Source organism: Chrysochloris asiatica, unplaced genomic scaffold (assembly GCF_000296735.1).
Source record: "Chrysochloris asiatica unplaced genomic scaffold, ChrAsi1.0 scaffold00026, whole genome shotgun sequence".
NCBI classification, from domain to species: Eukaryota; Metazoa; Chordata; class Mammalia; order Afrosoricida; family Chrysochloridae; genus Chrysochloris; species Chrysochloris asiatica.
In genome coordinates, this window is record NW_006408544.1 from 24,503,040 (window position 1) to 24,518,159 (window position 15,120).

At 39.5% G+C, this 15,120-nt stretch overlaps 1 protein-coding gene across 1 annotated transcript in view; it reads right to left on the minus strand.

Moving 5' to 3' along the window:
* Nucleotides 1–667: 667 nt before the first annotated feature.
* Nucleotides 668–15,120, minus strand: part of C8B (complement component 8, beta polypeptide) — a 122,893-nt gene continuing 108,440 nt past the window's right edge. The window contains exons 10-12 of the mRNA XM_006839877.1: nt 3,927–4,080; nt 2,936–3,004; nt 668–819 (exon numbers count right to left, since the gene is read on the minus strand). Coding sequence (XP_006839940.1) covers nt 668–819; nt 2,936–3,004; nt 3,927–4,080 — 375 coding nt within the window. The remainder of the gene's footprint in view (nt 820–2,935; nt 3,005–3,926; nt 4,081–15,120) is intronic.

Consider the following 15,120-nt stretch of genomic DNA (forward strand, 5'->3'; position numbering starts at 1 on the left):
TTGGTTAAGAGTTTAAAACTCTAGTGCCTCACAGCCCACGTTTGTAGCTCATCTCTGCCCCTTCCTGTGCAACCTTGAACAAGTCCCTCAACTGTTCGAAGTCTCATGTTTTCTAACTATTTGATAAGATTAATAATGGAATCTACCTGGTACCAGGGTCATGAGAATGGAATGAATTAATGCACTTAGCATGTTAACTAGCATAGTGTCATTCAATAACTAATAGCTGTCATGACTACTGAATCAGACTATGAGCTTGTCAAAGGAGGAAACAACTTAGTATCTGTTCATTAATTCATTATTACACACCTACTGTGTACCAGTGCCAGATACTGGGAGATAGTGAGACTTCAGTGCAACAACTCTCAACACTGTTCTGACTGTTAGAAAATATTAGAAAAGAAAATTGTCAAGCTGAACAAAGTAAGAATTCAAAGATGCTTAAGTCCTTAAAGAACTTATCATTTTAACCTACTATTTATTCAACTCAACATGCAGCCTACAAATTATCATTTTTATTTTGAACTCCCTAAATGGCACCTCCTTCTGCCTTGGACAGGTCCTGGGTTGGGAGCTGGTGTGGGTGTGAGCTGAGTCCGAGTTTCCACAGGTCCAGAGATCTCCCTGTGTGCAGCCCGCGGCTAAGTCATCTGCCAGAAACTCTTTTCTAACAGTTACGCCTTTCTGAATCAGGGCCCAAGCAGAGGCTGCCTCCATTTTGAGGAGGTGGATTGTTGCACTGCCTTTGTCTTGTTTTCTGTCCCCCAGAGCACGAAGACCATTCTGACCAACAATTCCACTTCCCATCAATGACAACATCTACAAAAAAAAAAGTCAACAAATATTAATTAGTTCTTACTATACATTGGTGTCCTATTGGCTATGGTGGGGGCATATAATAATTATTATTCAGACTTTGAAAGTCTGTATCTCTGATCTCACTCTACTCAACTGTCCTTCTTAGAGGCTGAGGTATTTGACAAACTCCTTCTCACCATGGGGCCTTTGCACATGCTGTTCCCCTTGCCCAGAGCTCTCTTCTTCTCTTTCTTTATTTAGTCAATGCTTACTCATCCTTCAGATCTCATGCTGAGTGTTCTTTTCTCAGGGAAATCTTCCTTGACACCCCTCTACTTCAACACCCCCTATTTTAAGTTCTCAGAGTATTTTGTAGCAGTTACAATTGAACATTTAAATTTAATTCTGATCTTCCTTTCCAAAGAGCAATCTCTTGTGATGACATCATTTGCTCACAATTGGACTTCAGTACCTAGGCTGGAAATTAGGTGGCCCTCAGTACATTTTATTGAATAGATAAATAAGTGTATGGTTTCTAGCTCACATACTTTCCAGGTATGAGATGCTACATATTTACTTAACTGTGTCTCAACCGATCAAATGTGACTAATGTTATCTACCATGAATGCTATGTGTCCTAAATGATACAACAGACACTGGTGGTTCTTACCAGCTCTGAAACTTGCCTTTCAATTGAGGACTTTTTAAAAAAATAAAATTGAACAAAGAATTAATTACTGGCACCATGATTTATTATTTATTTTGTTGAACAAGTAACTCCCAGTGTAAGTCTGGGTAAATTATTTCATATTTATGTACCCCTCTTGCTCCTCATTTATAAAATGAAAGAGCTGAAGTAGTTGGTTCCTAAGATCTCTTCCAAATATGAGGAATGGTTGTTTGGTTGCACACTCACTGGGTGTGTGTTTGGGACCTAGTTGTGGTGTATGCAGAGAGAAAATGAGGATAATGCTGAGCATGTGGATAGACAGGTGGCATGTGCAGGCATTAGTAGCAAAGGTCACGAAGTCAGAGCCACTTGACCTGAATTTAGGTCTTGCACTTACTAACTGTGTGATCACTGGGCAAGCTAATTAGCAACACACTGAATCTGTTTTCTCATCTGTAAAATAGGATCACCAATGAGCATTAGCTCATGAGACTGTCGTGAGGACTAAAGGATTTTATATATATATACATATATTTAAGTAATCAATGTTTATTTTCCTTTTACAATGTCAGCCACTATTATAAGTGTTTTATGTCTCTTTATAACCTATGAAAATTCTCTGAGATAGTTAATACTATTCTGATTATCTTCATTTACAGATGACCAAAAAGATTAAGTAACATGCTCAAGGTTGCAAGTAATAAATGCTAGAGAGGGAATGTGAATCCAGGTGGAATCCAAACACAAATCAAGGTGCCTGATGCAGAGAAAGTACCAATAATGTTTTCTTTCTTTCTTTCTTTTTTTTTTTTAGATGTTCCAGTCTTCCATTTTGAATACAGTCACAAAAAAATTACAGAAAGGAATAAGTCTATTGGTTGTGGAGAACTCATATAATATAGTAGCCAACGAATTTGAGAGTTGGAAAGGATCTTAGTGGATCTTGCATTTATTAGTTGAACACATATCACTGATCAGCAGCTGTGTGCCAGGTCCTGAACAACAAAGGTGAATTGGACATGATCTCTCTTCATAGTTGCAGGGGAAACAGGCTCACCCATAATCTGAACTACAACATGCTAAAAGCCATAATTGATTATGCTTAAAGTCCTGTGGGAGCCTGCAAAATAATTAACAAATTCTACTGAGAGACTTAGAGAACTTTTTACAGTGGAGGGGGCATCTGGGTGGGGTTTTGAGGACTGAGTAGGAGTTCACTAGGCAGAAAAATTGGGTATGCATTCTGAAGAGATCTGAGCAGATGACTTGCAAATGTCATGCATTGGTTACTCTGTCACCTGAGGACTCCCAGCTGCAAGCACAATGAGATATAAAATGAGCCCGATGAATCCCAACTTCATGATATTCTGTCCCCTACTTTACACCCCAAACTTATTTTTATTCTTTGGAATTATTCTCTGAACATTCCCATATTTCTTTTTTCTATCCAACTCTCAGATTCCTTACTCTTTCGAGAGGTGACCTCACAGGCTGGGCCTCGGAACCCAACGGGACAGATGCAGTCACAGCGTGATCCTGTGAAGACAATGCAGAGAGGGTATGAAGCAAGGACTCCCAGAGCTTAACCCTCCACAGCACTGCACTTCCATTAAGTTACAGGGCAAACTTTTACTTGAATACTTCACAGTAAGCAGGTTCAGTGCCAAGAATATCTACTTCTTTTGTGTACTGGACAGTACTTGTCCTAAGAGTATTGCTGGCCCATCAGAACAGGAGTGTATAATCCAGAACCCAATTGTCCTGCCCATTGTAGTGACCATGGACAAAACCCATGAAGTTAGCCACCAAGTTCTAGTGACATTTCCCGGGATTAGTCTGTTCATGTATCAGTCAGGGCATACACAAAGGATTTCTTCTTTGATCAACAGAAAGTTCTCAGGTCTATCATCCCTGGGAACTTTCTGTTGATCAAAGAAGAAATCCTTCGTGTGGGCCACACTGTGTCAGTCTACGGGTCTTAAGTTTAATGCAACTATCACTCACTCTGTCACTTGGAGCTGGAAGCTAGGTGTCCTATTGTCAGAGTGATCTGTCCTGGTTACCTACTTTCAGACTTCTTAGGAACAGTTGTTGTTGTTAAGTGTCATCGAGTCAGTTCTGACACAAAGTGACCCTGCATAGTGTTTCTGAGGAGCAGCTGGTGAGTTTGAACTGCTGACCTTGCAGTTCAAACTGACTTTGTGGTCCAGTGCATTATCCTATAGCGACACACAAGGACTCCTCTTGGGAAATGTTGGTAAGTGCCATCTAGTCAGTTTTAACTCACAGCAACCCAGTATAGGGTTTCCAAGGAGTGGCTGGTGAGTTTGAACTGCCTGCCTTTTGGTTCAAACTGACCTTATCTCTCTTGGGAAATAGGAGTAGGCAAACAGCTGGCTGCAGAGCCTCCTCAAGATGGTGGCTTTCATTAGGGACACCAGCTATCAGGCAATGGTACCTTTCAGGACAGGGATCCCATTCCCTTGGCAGGGAGCACACTGGCAGGAGCTGACTTCTTTCTGGAACTCTTCCAGGGCCTGCTTCATATTCTGCTTCACTGTGCTAGAATACGCAAAGTCTGTGGCTGTCACCAGTTCATACAGAGGCTCCACCTGGAAATGGAAGAAGGAGATTTTTTCTTTCCATTTTTTTTTTTTTCAGGTAGTGAGCTATCATAATTTATTACCAAACAATTTACATTGATCATTATTGTACAAAACAAAATAAGATAAAAGCAAAATGTGCATAAATTGTTGAATGGAAAACTAATTTGTTCTGCAAAATTTTATCCAAACCACAATCCATTAATCAGTCAAGAAGTAAACAAACGAATGAATGAATGAATAAACTAAACCTCAAGATATTGTTGTTTGATGCCATGTTGAACTAATAGTGACCCTATGTACAACAAAACGAAACACTGTCCTGTCCTACACATCCTACAAAAGGTAAGATTTGACCAGGTAGTGTTTCGTTCTATTGTACATAGGGTTAACCACAAAGTGGATGGTTCAAACCCGACAGTCACTCTTCAGAAACCTTACACAGGGTGTTTCTGTATAAGCTGGAACCACCTCGATGGTTAGTAACAACAGTGCACAGAGACCACAGTGGGTTCATACAGAACGGGATGGATGTTACAGCATGTGAATGGTTGCCCACCCAAATGCCTATACTTGGCCATACAGGTACCCCATCCTGTCTCTGCCTCCCTCAAAATATGTGTTGGAACAGACTGGAAGGCAATGAACACCACCAACAGCAGCATAGCTGTGGACAGGATCCTATTTGGAAATAGGGTTCTCTTTATGTCAATGAAACCATATCCATGTAGGGTGTGTTCTACCCCTTATCTCTTCTGAATTATAAACAGCAGGGAAGACACACGGAAACAAGAAAACATAAATAAGGGAAGACAGATGTCATGTGAAGATCATCGAGGGCCAAGGACTGCTGGAAGAGACAAAGGCCTTACCCCAGGGCCAGCAGAGGGAGAGCCTTCTGCTAGAGTCAGTGCCCTGAATAAGGGCATCCAGCCTCTTAAACTGTGAGAAAATAAATTTCTGTTATTTAAAGTCACCCACTTACAGTATTTCTGTTTCAGGAGCACTACGAAACCAAGACATTCATCCCAACACACACAAATACATTCATTCAGGTTCAGCTCAGCAAGCACTTACTCAACACAGCTAACCAGTCCATTCAGAACAATACACATATAGTTTCTAAGACTGTAAATCTTTATGAGAGAAGGCAGCCTCATCTTTCTCCCACAGAGTGGCTGGTGGGTTTGAGCCATTAACCTTGTGGTTAGCAAGATATGGCCATTGTTCAGAAGGAGATGTCATAGGCCAATGTGGTGCCATTGCGGGTTAGGGAAAAATCAGAAGGCAAATTTAAAGAGATCCATATTGGTTCTAGTTTCAGTCCAGGGCCAGGTTCCTGTCCAGATTTTGTTTGTGATCCTGTCCTAATCCAGCCCTGGAGAGTTTAGGCTCTGTCTAAATGCAGGCAATCATGCCTAATAGAAGTCTCCGGTGGGAAGAAAATTGCTTCTATTTCTTAATGCATCTGATGCTGACCTTCGCTTTAGTTGGTAAAGCAAGGCCCCTTGATGGTCCCATTGTCTCACTGGTTTGTGGTCAATGAATTGATCCAGAGACTGTTTGCAGAACCATTCAGCCCTGCTGGCTACACATGGGGAAGGAGGGAATGAGTGGCATACGGGAGGAGGTAACAGGAAGACTAGCTTTACACCATTGAGGAGTTCCTGGAACAGTCTGCTTACTTTCACTGGACATCTTGAAAGGCTACCTTTAACCACCGAGGCATTTTCCTACCACCACTGGGATTTACTCATGGAGATGGAACAAGTCAGTGGCAGAAATGGAACAAATTTTCCACATCTACTATTTACTGTGTGATGTGAGCTGTGTTGGGGATTCCAAACATCATTTAACTTCAACTTCATAGGTCTCTGGAACAGAACCAATGGTCAAAAATGCTCAGTTCTGAAAGTTTGGTAGTTCAAAACTATCCAGAGGTCCCTGGGGATCTACTTCTTAAAGATCATGGTGTTTTGTTGTTGTTATTGACTCACAGTGACCCTGGGGTAGGATTTTCAAAAGTGGCTGGTAGGTGTGAACTGCTTGCCTTGTGGTTACCCATCCAGTGCTTATCCTACAGCACAACACCAGGTCTCCAAACTATTGAAAACCCTGTGGAGCACAATCCTGCTTTGACATACAGGATTGCCAGGAGTCAGAATCAACTCAATGGTCATTGGTGTATTCTGTTCGTCCTCATCGGGTAACACTTATTTATTCCATTGTCAGAAAAAGTTAGGAACTGGATCAAAGTCATGCAATGTAACTGCAAAAATTGCATCACCAGGATTCTAACTCAAAGTATGGACTTTTCCTACTGGTGTAGCATTCATCATTAAATAGAATATTTCAAGATCTATCTTGAGGTACTATGTTGTCTGTACTAGGATAATACCCATACGCTTACAAGGAAGACCAGTTACTACCACTATAATTCAAATTTATGCACCAACCACTAAAACTAATGATGATGAAATTGAATAATTCTACCATCTTTTTCAGTCTGCAGTTGATCAAACATATAATCAAAATGTATTGATAATTATTGGTGATTAGAATGCAAAGGATGGAAAATATGGCCTGGGTGATAGAAATGACCCCATGATAGAATTTTGCCAGACCAATGACTTCTTCATTGCAAAGACTTTTTGAAACAACATGAAGGGCACATGGACCTCACCAGATGAAATACAGAGAAATCATATTTAAGGCATTTGTGTGAAGAGATAGTGGAAAACCTCCATATCACTCACCAGTCAAAACAAGACTAGGGGCAGACTGTGGAAAGGACCATCAATTGCTCATATGCAAGTTCACAGTGAAGCTGAAGAAAATGAAAACAGGTCCATGAGAGTCATAAAATGCCCTTGAACATATGCCATCTGAATTTAGAGATCATCTCAATAACAGATTTGATGAATTAGACACTAATGACTGAATGTGAGATTTTTGGCATGGATCAAGAACATCATACAGGAAGAAAGCAAGCAGTCATTAAGAAGACAAGAAAAAAGGAAAAGACCAAAATGGATGTCAGAGAGACTCTGAAACTTGCCACCCAGCATAGAGATGCTAAAGCAAATGAAAGAAATGAAGAGGTAAAAGAGCTGAGTAGACAATTTCAAAGGGCAGCTTGAGAAGATAAAGTCCAATATTATAATGAAATGTACAAAGATCTTGTAGTTAGAAAACCAAAAGGAAAAAACATGCTTAGCATATCTCAAGTTCTGGGAGCTGAAGAATTCAAGCTCAACTTGCAATACTGATGGATCTATAGGCAAAATATTGAATAATATAGGAAGCATTGAAAGAAGATGGAATGAATACACAGAGTCACTGTACCAAAAAGAAATGGTCGATGTTCAACCATATCATGAGGTAGCATATGATCAAGTACTGAAGGAAGAAGTCCAAGGTGCACTGACGGCATTGGCAAAGAACAAGCCACCAGGAATGGATAGAATACAAATTGAAATCTTTTAACAAATTCATGCAGCACTGGAGGCACTTATTCATCTATGCCAGGAAATTTGGAAGAGTGCTACCTGGACAACTGATTGGAAGAGACCCTTATCTGTGCTCATTCTGAAGAGAATGGACCCAACAAAATGTATAACTCATTGGACATGATCATCAATACCTCATGCAAGTAAAATTTTGCTAAAAATAATTTTTAAACAGCTGCAGCAGTAAATTGACAGAACTTCCAAATGTTTAAGGCAGATTTAGATGAGGATGTGGAACAAGGGATATAATTGCTGACATCAGATGAATCTTGGCTGAAAGCAGAGAATACCAGAAAGATCTTTACTGGTGCTTTATTGACTACACAAAGGCTTTCGTTTTTATGGAACATGGCAAGCTATGGACAACATTGCAGAGAATGAGTATTCTAGAACACTTAATTGTGCTCATAAGGAACCTGTACACAGACCAAGAGGCCATCAGAAGGACAAAGGAACACTAAATGGTTTAATATTACTACAGGTGTGCACCTGGGTTGTGTTGTTTCACCATACTTATTCAAACTGTATGCTAAGCAAATAATTCGAAAAGCAGGATTATATGAAGAAAAATGTGTCATTAGGATTGGAGGAAGACTCGTTAATAGCCTATGTTATGCAAATGATATAACCTTGTTTGCTGAAAGTGAAGAGAACTTAAAATACTTACTGATGAAGATTAAAGACCACAGCCTAAGTGTGACCTAATATGGGTTGCACTTCAATGTAAAGAAAACAAGAATTCTTACCATTGGACCAATAAATGGTATTGAGATAAATGGAGAAAAGATTGAACTTATCAAAGACTTCATTTTGCTCAGATCAACCACTAACACTCATCAACGCAGCAGTCAAGAAATCAAATGATGTATTGCATTAGGCAAATTTGCTGCACAAGACCTGTGTTCAAGAGCAAAGATATCAATTTAAGGACTAAGGTCCGCCTGACCCAAGCAATGGTATTTTCAATAAGCTCTTCAATAAGCATGTGAGAGTTGGACAATGAATAAAGAAGACCATAGAAGAATTGATGCATTTGAGTTATGGTATTGGAGGAGAATATTAAAAGTACTATGGATTGCCAAAAGAACCCAATGTGTGTTGGAAGAAGTACAGTCAGAACGCTCCTTAGAAGTCAGGATGGCAAGATTTTGTCTCTCATACTTCAGACATATCATCAGGAAGGACTAATCCCTGTAAAAGGACATCATGCTTGGTAAAGTAGAGGGTCAATTAAAAAGAAGAAGACTCTCTCAATGAGATGGACTGGCATAGTAATAGTGACAGCAGCAATGGGCTCAAGTCCAGCAATGATTGTGAGGTTGGCACAGGACCGGGCAGTGTTTCCTTCTGTTGTGCATAAAGTTGTGCATGAAGATTACTGATAAAAATGGGATAGTTAATCCCTTGCTCCAAACTCTGTGTCAGAGTTCTCATAACTGCAGACTACAATTTGCCTTGGAACTTTGCAGCAGCTCCTCAGGACTCTACAGCTCCCGTGTACAACTCAAGTTCATGTGTATATAGTACATTTGTCTCTTAATCTGTTGTTCTTTTTTCCCTTTTCTTTTGTTTTCTCTTTTTCTCTCCCTTTCTTCTTCACCATTTCCTCCACACACACACACACACACATCCTCACTACTCACATTGATCATTGGGTTCTTAGCACTTTTGTCCTTGTGAAAATGTCATTAGTATCTGTTATATTGCTGCAAAGAGATGTTCTGCTCTGCCCACACACACACTATCTATTAAACTCCATACCGTTCTCCAGGCCCTGGTGGTAATCATTTTTTATGCTTTTATTGTTTTTGTCATTAGCTGCCATTGAGTAGGACCCTGACTCATAATAACTCTCAACTTATGACAAAACCAAACTCATGGTGATCCCATAAACAACTGAATTCCATACTGCCCAGTTCTGTGTCAATCCCACGATCAGTTGAAGACAGGACCATTGTGGCCCACAAGGTTTCCATTGACTGTTTTCAGAAGCAAGTCACCATTACTTTCTCTCTAGTCCATCTTAGTTGGAAAGCTCTGTGGAAACTTGTTTGGCATCATAGCAACATGCAAGCCTCTCTTGAGAGACAGGTGGTAGCCATGCTCAAGTGCATTGTCCAGGAATTGAACCTGGGTCCCTCACATGGAAGATAAGAATTCTACCACTAAACTATGACTACCCCATTCATAATGATAATAAAGAATTATTGCTGTGTTCATTGCCATTGAGTCGATGCCAACTTTTAATGACCCTGTAGGGGAGAGTAGAACTACCCCTATACATTTCCATGGTTGTAAATCTTTATAGAAGTAGAGGGCGATATTTTTCATTTGTAGAAGGGTGGGTTCAAATAGCTGACTTTTCGGTTAGTAGTCTAGTACTTAGCTACTGTTGCATCAGAGATCCTTAATTATTGCTATAAAAAGCCCAAAGCCAAACCCACTTCCGTTGAGTTAATTCCAACTCATAGCAATCCTATAGGACAGAGTAGACTTGTTCCTTAGGATTTTCAAGTCTGTAAATCTTTAGAGGAGCAGACAGCTTTATATTTCTCCACAGAATGACTGGTGGGTTTGAATCACTAACCTTGAAGTTAGCCACCCAATGCTTAACCCACTGCACCACCAACATACTGCTATAGGTGCTGAACTAAATACTTATACATGCATTAGCCAACTTAATCCTCTCAACAATTTTATGAGTACAGTAATGATATAACTGAAGCAAAGAAAAGTTCATTAGATTGCTCCTAATCACACAGCATATATTTTTGGGTAGAGGTTATGAGCAGATATTTGGGAAACATAAGAACTCCTAGTGTGACACTGTAGAATTAGCAGTAGACTGCAAACCATATGGTCATAAATTCAAACCCACCCATTGCTCCTTGGAAACCCTATACAGGGTCACTATGAGCCAAAACCAATTCAATGGCACTTACCAACAAGATAAGTGCCAGTTTATGTCCTACTGACCATTTCCTCATCCATTCAATATTCTTCAATAAAATGAGTTTTTGAGGCTTCATAGTATGCTAGCGCTTGGATGTGCCATGATGCATTCATGCCCTGCCTTGTCATTGACTGTTAGGTTGTTTCTTTCTGCTTTACCTTTTTTGATACTACAAATAACATAAAATGAGGCCTGTATTTATGTGTACTTCTTGGTTGTTGTTATTGTTAAGTGTTGTTGCATCAGTTCAGACTCAGAGCAACCCTCTGTAGTAGGGTTTCCCAGGAGTGGTTGGTGGGTTTGAACCACCAACTTTGCAGTTATCAGTCCAGTGCTTGTCCTATAGTGCCACAGCAGGACTCCTCTTTAGCCATGTTTTATTTCTTTAGTAGATTCTTACATTTGGGATTACTGAATCAACCTACAGGATTGCAACAATTTATATTCCCATTCTATTTTGCAGAAGTGCCCATCTCATTGGTCTCAATGGCACTGAGTATGGAAGATTTTTAATTATTGTCAATTTAATAGGTAAAGGTAATATTGTATTGTTTGTTTGCTTACATTTAAAAATCTGTCATAGAAAATTTAAAGTATTCATAAAAGTAGAAAGAAGAGATAATGACTCTTGTGTATCCATCACCCCACTTTAATAACTATTAATATTTTATTGCACTGCTATTTTAATTTCCAGTTTTTATTCCTAGAGGTTGACAATTATACATATTTATTGGCCATTTGTAATTCTTCTGAGGATTGTCTGTTCATTTCCTTTTAGATGGGTATTTCTTATAAATTGTATCATTCCTTAGACATTAAGGATTTCATGTGTTGTAAAATTATTTTGCTGGTTTGTTACTTGCCTTATAATTATATTCATGGTTCCCTTGTATAAAATTCAGAATTCATTTTTTTGAGGATAAGATCTATCAGCCCAAATCTGACGTTGTGTTACCAGGTAGTATTTGTATTTTAAACTTTCTCTCAGTTGGAGTTATTTGCTTTTACTTTTGAGTAATTTGCTTCCAGAAAGATGTCATTTTCATTATCACTACCTACCAAATGGAGTCCTGGTGTGGTGCTGCGGGCTAATGCGCTGGACTGCAAAGTTGTTTTGAACCACAAAGTCAGTGGTTCAAGCACACCAGTTGCTCCTCAGAAACCCTATACATGGCTGCTATGGGTCAGAACTGACTCAGCAGCACTTAACAAAAACAACCTACCAAATATTTCAACTTGTTTGCCTTTCTGGACTGTTGAGGCAGAATAGTATTATTCCTGGCCAATGATAGCTAAGGCAGAATTGCATCGTGGCTTGAGGGGCATCACTTTCTGGTTGAAACTTTGAGGCAGAGATATTCACCTTGCTTCTTTACACTGTTGTGGTAATCTTGGAATCACAGGACAATACCGAGCCTTCATCCTCCTGGATCCCTGAATGACTACATTAAGCGAAACCCCCTTGCCAATACATCTTGGACATGTGTAATTGAGACTTAAACATCTGTTGTACTAAGCAGGTGAGAAAAGGAGGCTGGTTACATTTAGGCTATCCTGACCTCTTTGTGTGACAACTCACTATCATCTTCGTTCCTTCTACCTTGGATAATACCAACACTCTAGATAATGATTCTACAGTCTGGGTCCCAAATCACAATTCAGCTATTCTGACTAGTACAGGAATGCATGTAGATGATAGACTCTTGCTAGTTGGATACAGAGCACCTAGTTAAAGTTAAATTTCAGATGGTTGTTTGGTTATTTATGTGACGTGGAGTCAGTTCCAACTCAGCGAACCTGTACAGGGTTTCCGAAGCTGTAAGTCTTCACAGGAGCAGAAAGCCTTATCTTTTTCCTACAGAACAGCTGGTAGTTTCGAACTGCTGACCTTGTGGTTTGCAGCCCGATTCATAACTACTACGCTACCAGAGCTCCTTTTAATTTCAGATTAACCATGACTATATTTTAATGTATCTCCCCTGCACTTTTTCAAAGATAAGTCAAAAATCAATTTGCCATTGAGTCAATTCCAACTCCCTGAACATCAGAGTAGAACTGTAAGTAGATCCACAGGTCTTCCTTCTAAGCTACCCCAGGGCTGATTTGGGCCTCTAACTTTGGTTAGCAGCCAAGTTTGTTAACCATTTACTCCATCCAGGGACTCCATTTGGGAGAGACTTACACTAAAAAGTATTCATTGTTCATCTGAAATTCAAATTTAACTGTATTTTTATTTGATAAATGTAGCATAGTAGTTACAACTTGGGTTTCTACCCTCAAGAACAGTAGTTCAAAACTACCAGCCATTCCATGGGAGAAAGACAAGGCTTTCTGTAAAGATTTATAGCCTCGGAAATCATGTGGAGGATCGCTATGTGTTGAAACTGACTCCACAGCACACCACCATCACCACTACCACCATTCTGCATTTTTATTTGCTAAATGTGGCAATCTTATTTCTGACTCCTTTAATATCTTCAAATGTCATTTGGAATTCTTCACCCTCACTCCTATAAGACTTTGTGGTAGTCACTTTATAATCTTCAGGCATTGAGTGTTGTATAGAATTCTAAGACCAGTTGACTCATTTCCATGGGACGTATTTGTTCCTAAAAGTAAAAAAAAACAAAACAAAAAATTCACCAGGCCCTGTTTCTGTCTTGCTTTGTTTTCATTAACTTTGCCTACTTGTTAATGAACTGTTGATTTTGCATTATCAGCTCAGGAAAGTTGCTCTTACTAAGCACTTGATTAATGTGTCTTCAGATTTCATCTTGTCTCTTTCTCAGGAAGAAGTCCTGGGACTTAGATTTCCACTTCTGTACTCATGTCCATCATATTTCTTGTATTTTACCATTTTAATCTCTTTGTCTTTTGCTTCTGTATTACCAGAACATTTTTATTATAACTTTCACACCACTGACTCAATTTTCTGCAGTGTCAGTTCTGTTCTTTATAGTTTCCAATGTAGGTTTTAATTTTGCTACTATGCCTTTGGTTTCATATATTCAGCCACTTTAATTTTCATCTGATTATTGTCTAAGCATTTCAGTTTCTATTTTCTTCTTTCTTAAATTCTTCATTTTCTTGAATTTTAATATAATCACAAAGCCAGTCAATTTAAAGTCTTTCTTCTATGTGTCTATATTTTAGATGCATGCTTTTCTTCTTCATCTTTAATGAAATGTCATCTTCTTTTGTGTTCAAAATCTCTTTGTATGAGGGAGCTTCAAAAAATTCATAGGAAAATTCTAGTATCTTTCCATTCCATTTTTCAGTGAACTCTTTGGAGGTCCCTCATATAGCCATTGTGTTATCTAAACTTTTCACTGAATAAAGAGCCACTTCTTTATTTCCAAAGTTTACCAATAGACAACCTCAAGGGATTCTTCTTTGTTCTCTCACTCTTTCTTTTTCTGCCTCTCTAGCTTCCATAGAAATCCTGTTTCAGATCTTGATCTTGATGACTAGTTTATGTACACAAGTTTTGGCCAACTTTCTGTGTCTAAGAATTGTTTATTTAGTGGGCTTCATAGTCCTGAAAAAGCAATAGCCATTCCAGCTTCCTAGTAAACTAACTCTACAGAGAATTATTCCGAGAGCATGTGAAGCCATCTGTAGCTTTCTCTTGCCAGAAAAAGTGCATCAAAGACTAAAATGCCCAAAATGTATGCTTCCAACTTAGGTTAAGGAGATGAAGATGACATGCATAAAACCTTTCAACAAGCTTGCATCTCCCACACTTGTAAGTCTCTTGGAAACACCTCTGATTCTCCTGTGAATTTCCAATTTCTGCCCATACAGCCCTTTCATAGCACCACCCTGATAGTCCATATCATGTTTCCACTACATCATGCTGGGAGGACTCTGTGCTTTTAACCAAGCAGTAAACCTCTGACATGGCTTGCAAGACCTGTTTGAGGTGATTAGCATGATAATCTGCCCAGATACACACACACACACACACACACACACACACACACACACACACCCTACACGAGATTTTCTCATATACTCACAATTTCTCTCACTTTCTCATGCACACACACACACACACACAAAAAAAAAAAAACAAAAAAACAAAAAAAAAAAAAAACCTCTTTCATTCTCTTTCTTATTAAGAAGGTGAACAGGGTACAAGTCAGGATCAAAACTGACTCAGGATGCAGCAGTTCTCGAGTCAGGAACACGTGTTTTCTGCCATACGGCAGGTTTGCCTCACTCTTGTCATCGGTTTTTCAGCTATGTAGCCTCTTGGCCTCTGCCTCAGTCCATGGACCTAAAGCCCGCAGCCACTCTCGCTCTTCGTGCCACTGCTTCTGCCATTGCCTCTGCTGTCGCCATTTTTCTAGGTAAGGATTTCATGCTCCACTCATGTTCTTCCTTCTGGATGGTCCTAGGATCTAACATCTCTGCTTCTGAGATGCCTCCTTTTAAACCTAGCTGGAGGACAAAAGTAACCATTCCCAGCCTAATTTTCATGTGCCCACCCAATCACTTGGTGGGACTTAAGAAGACTTGGATAGAAAAGCCATACACACATACATACATATACATGTCACATACACCATATACCTACCCTGCACA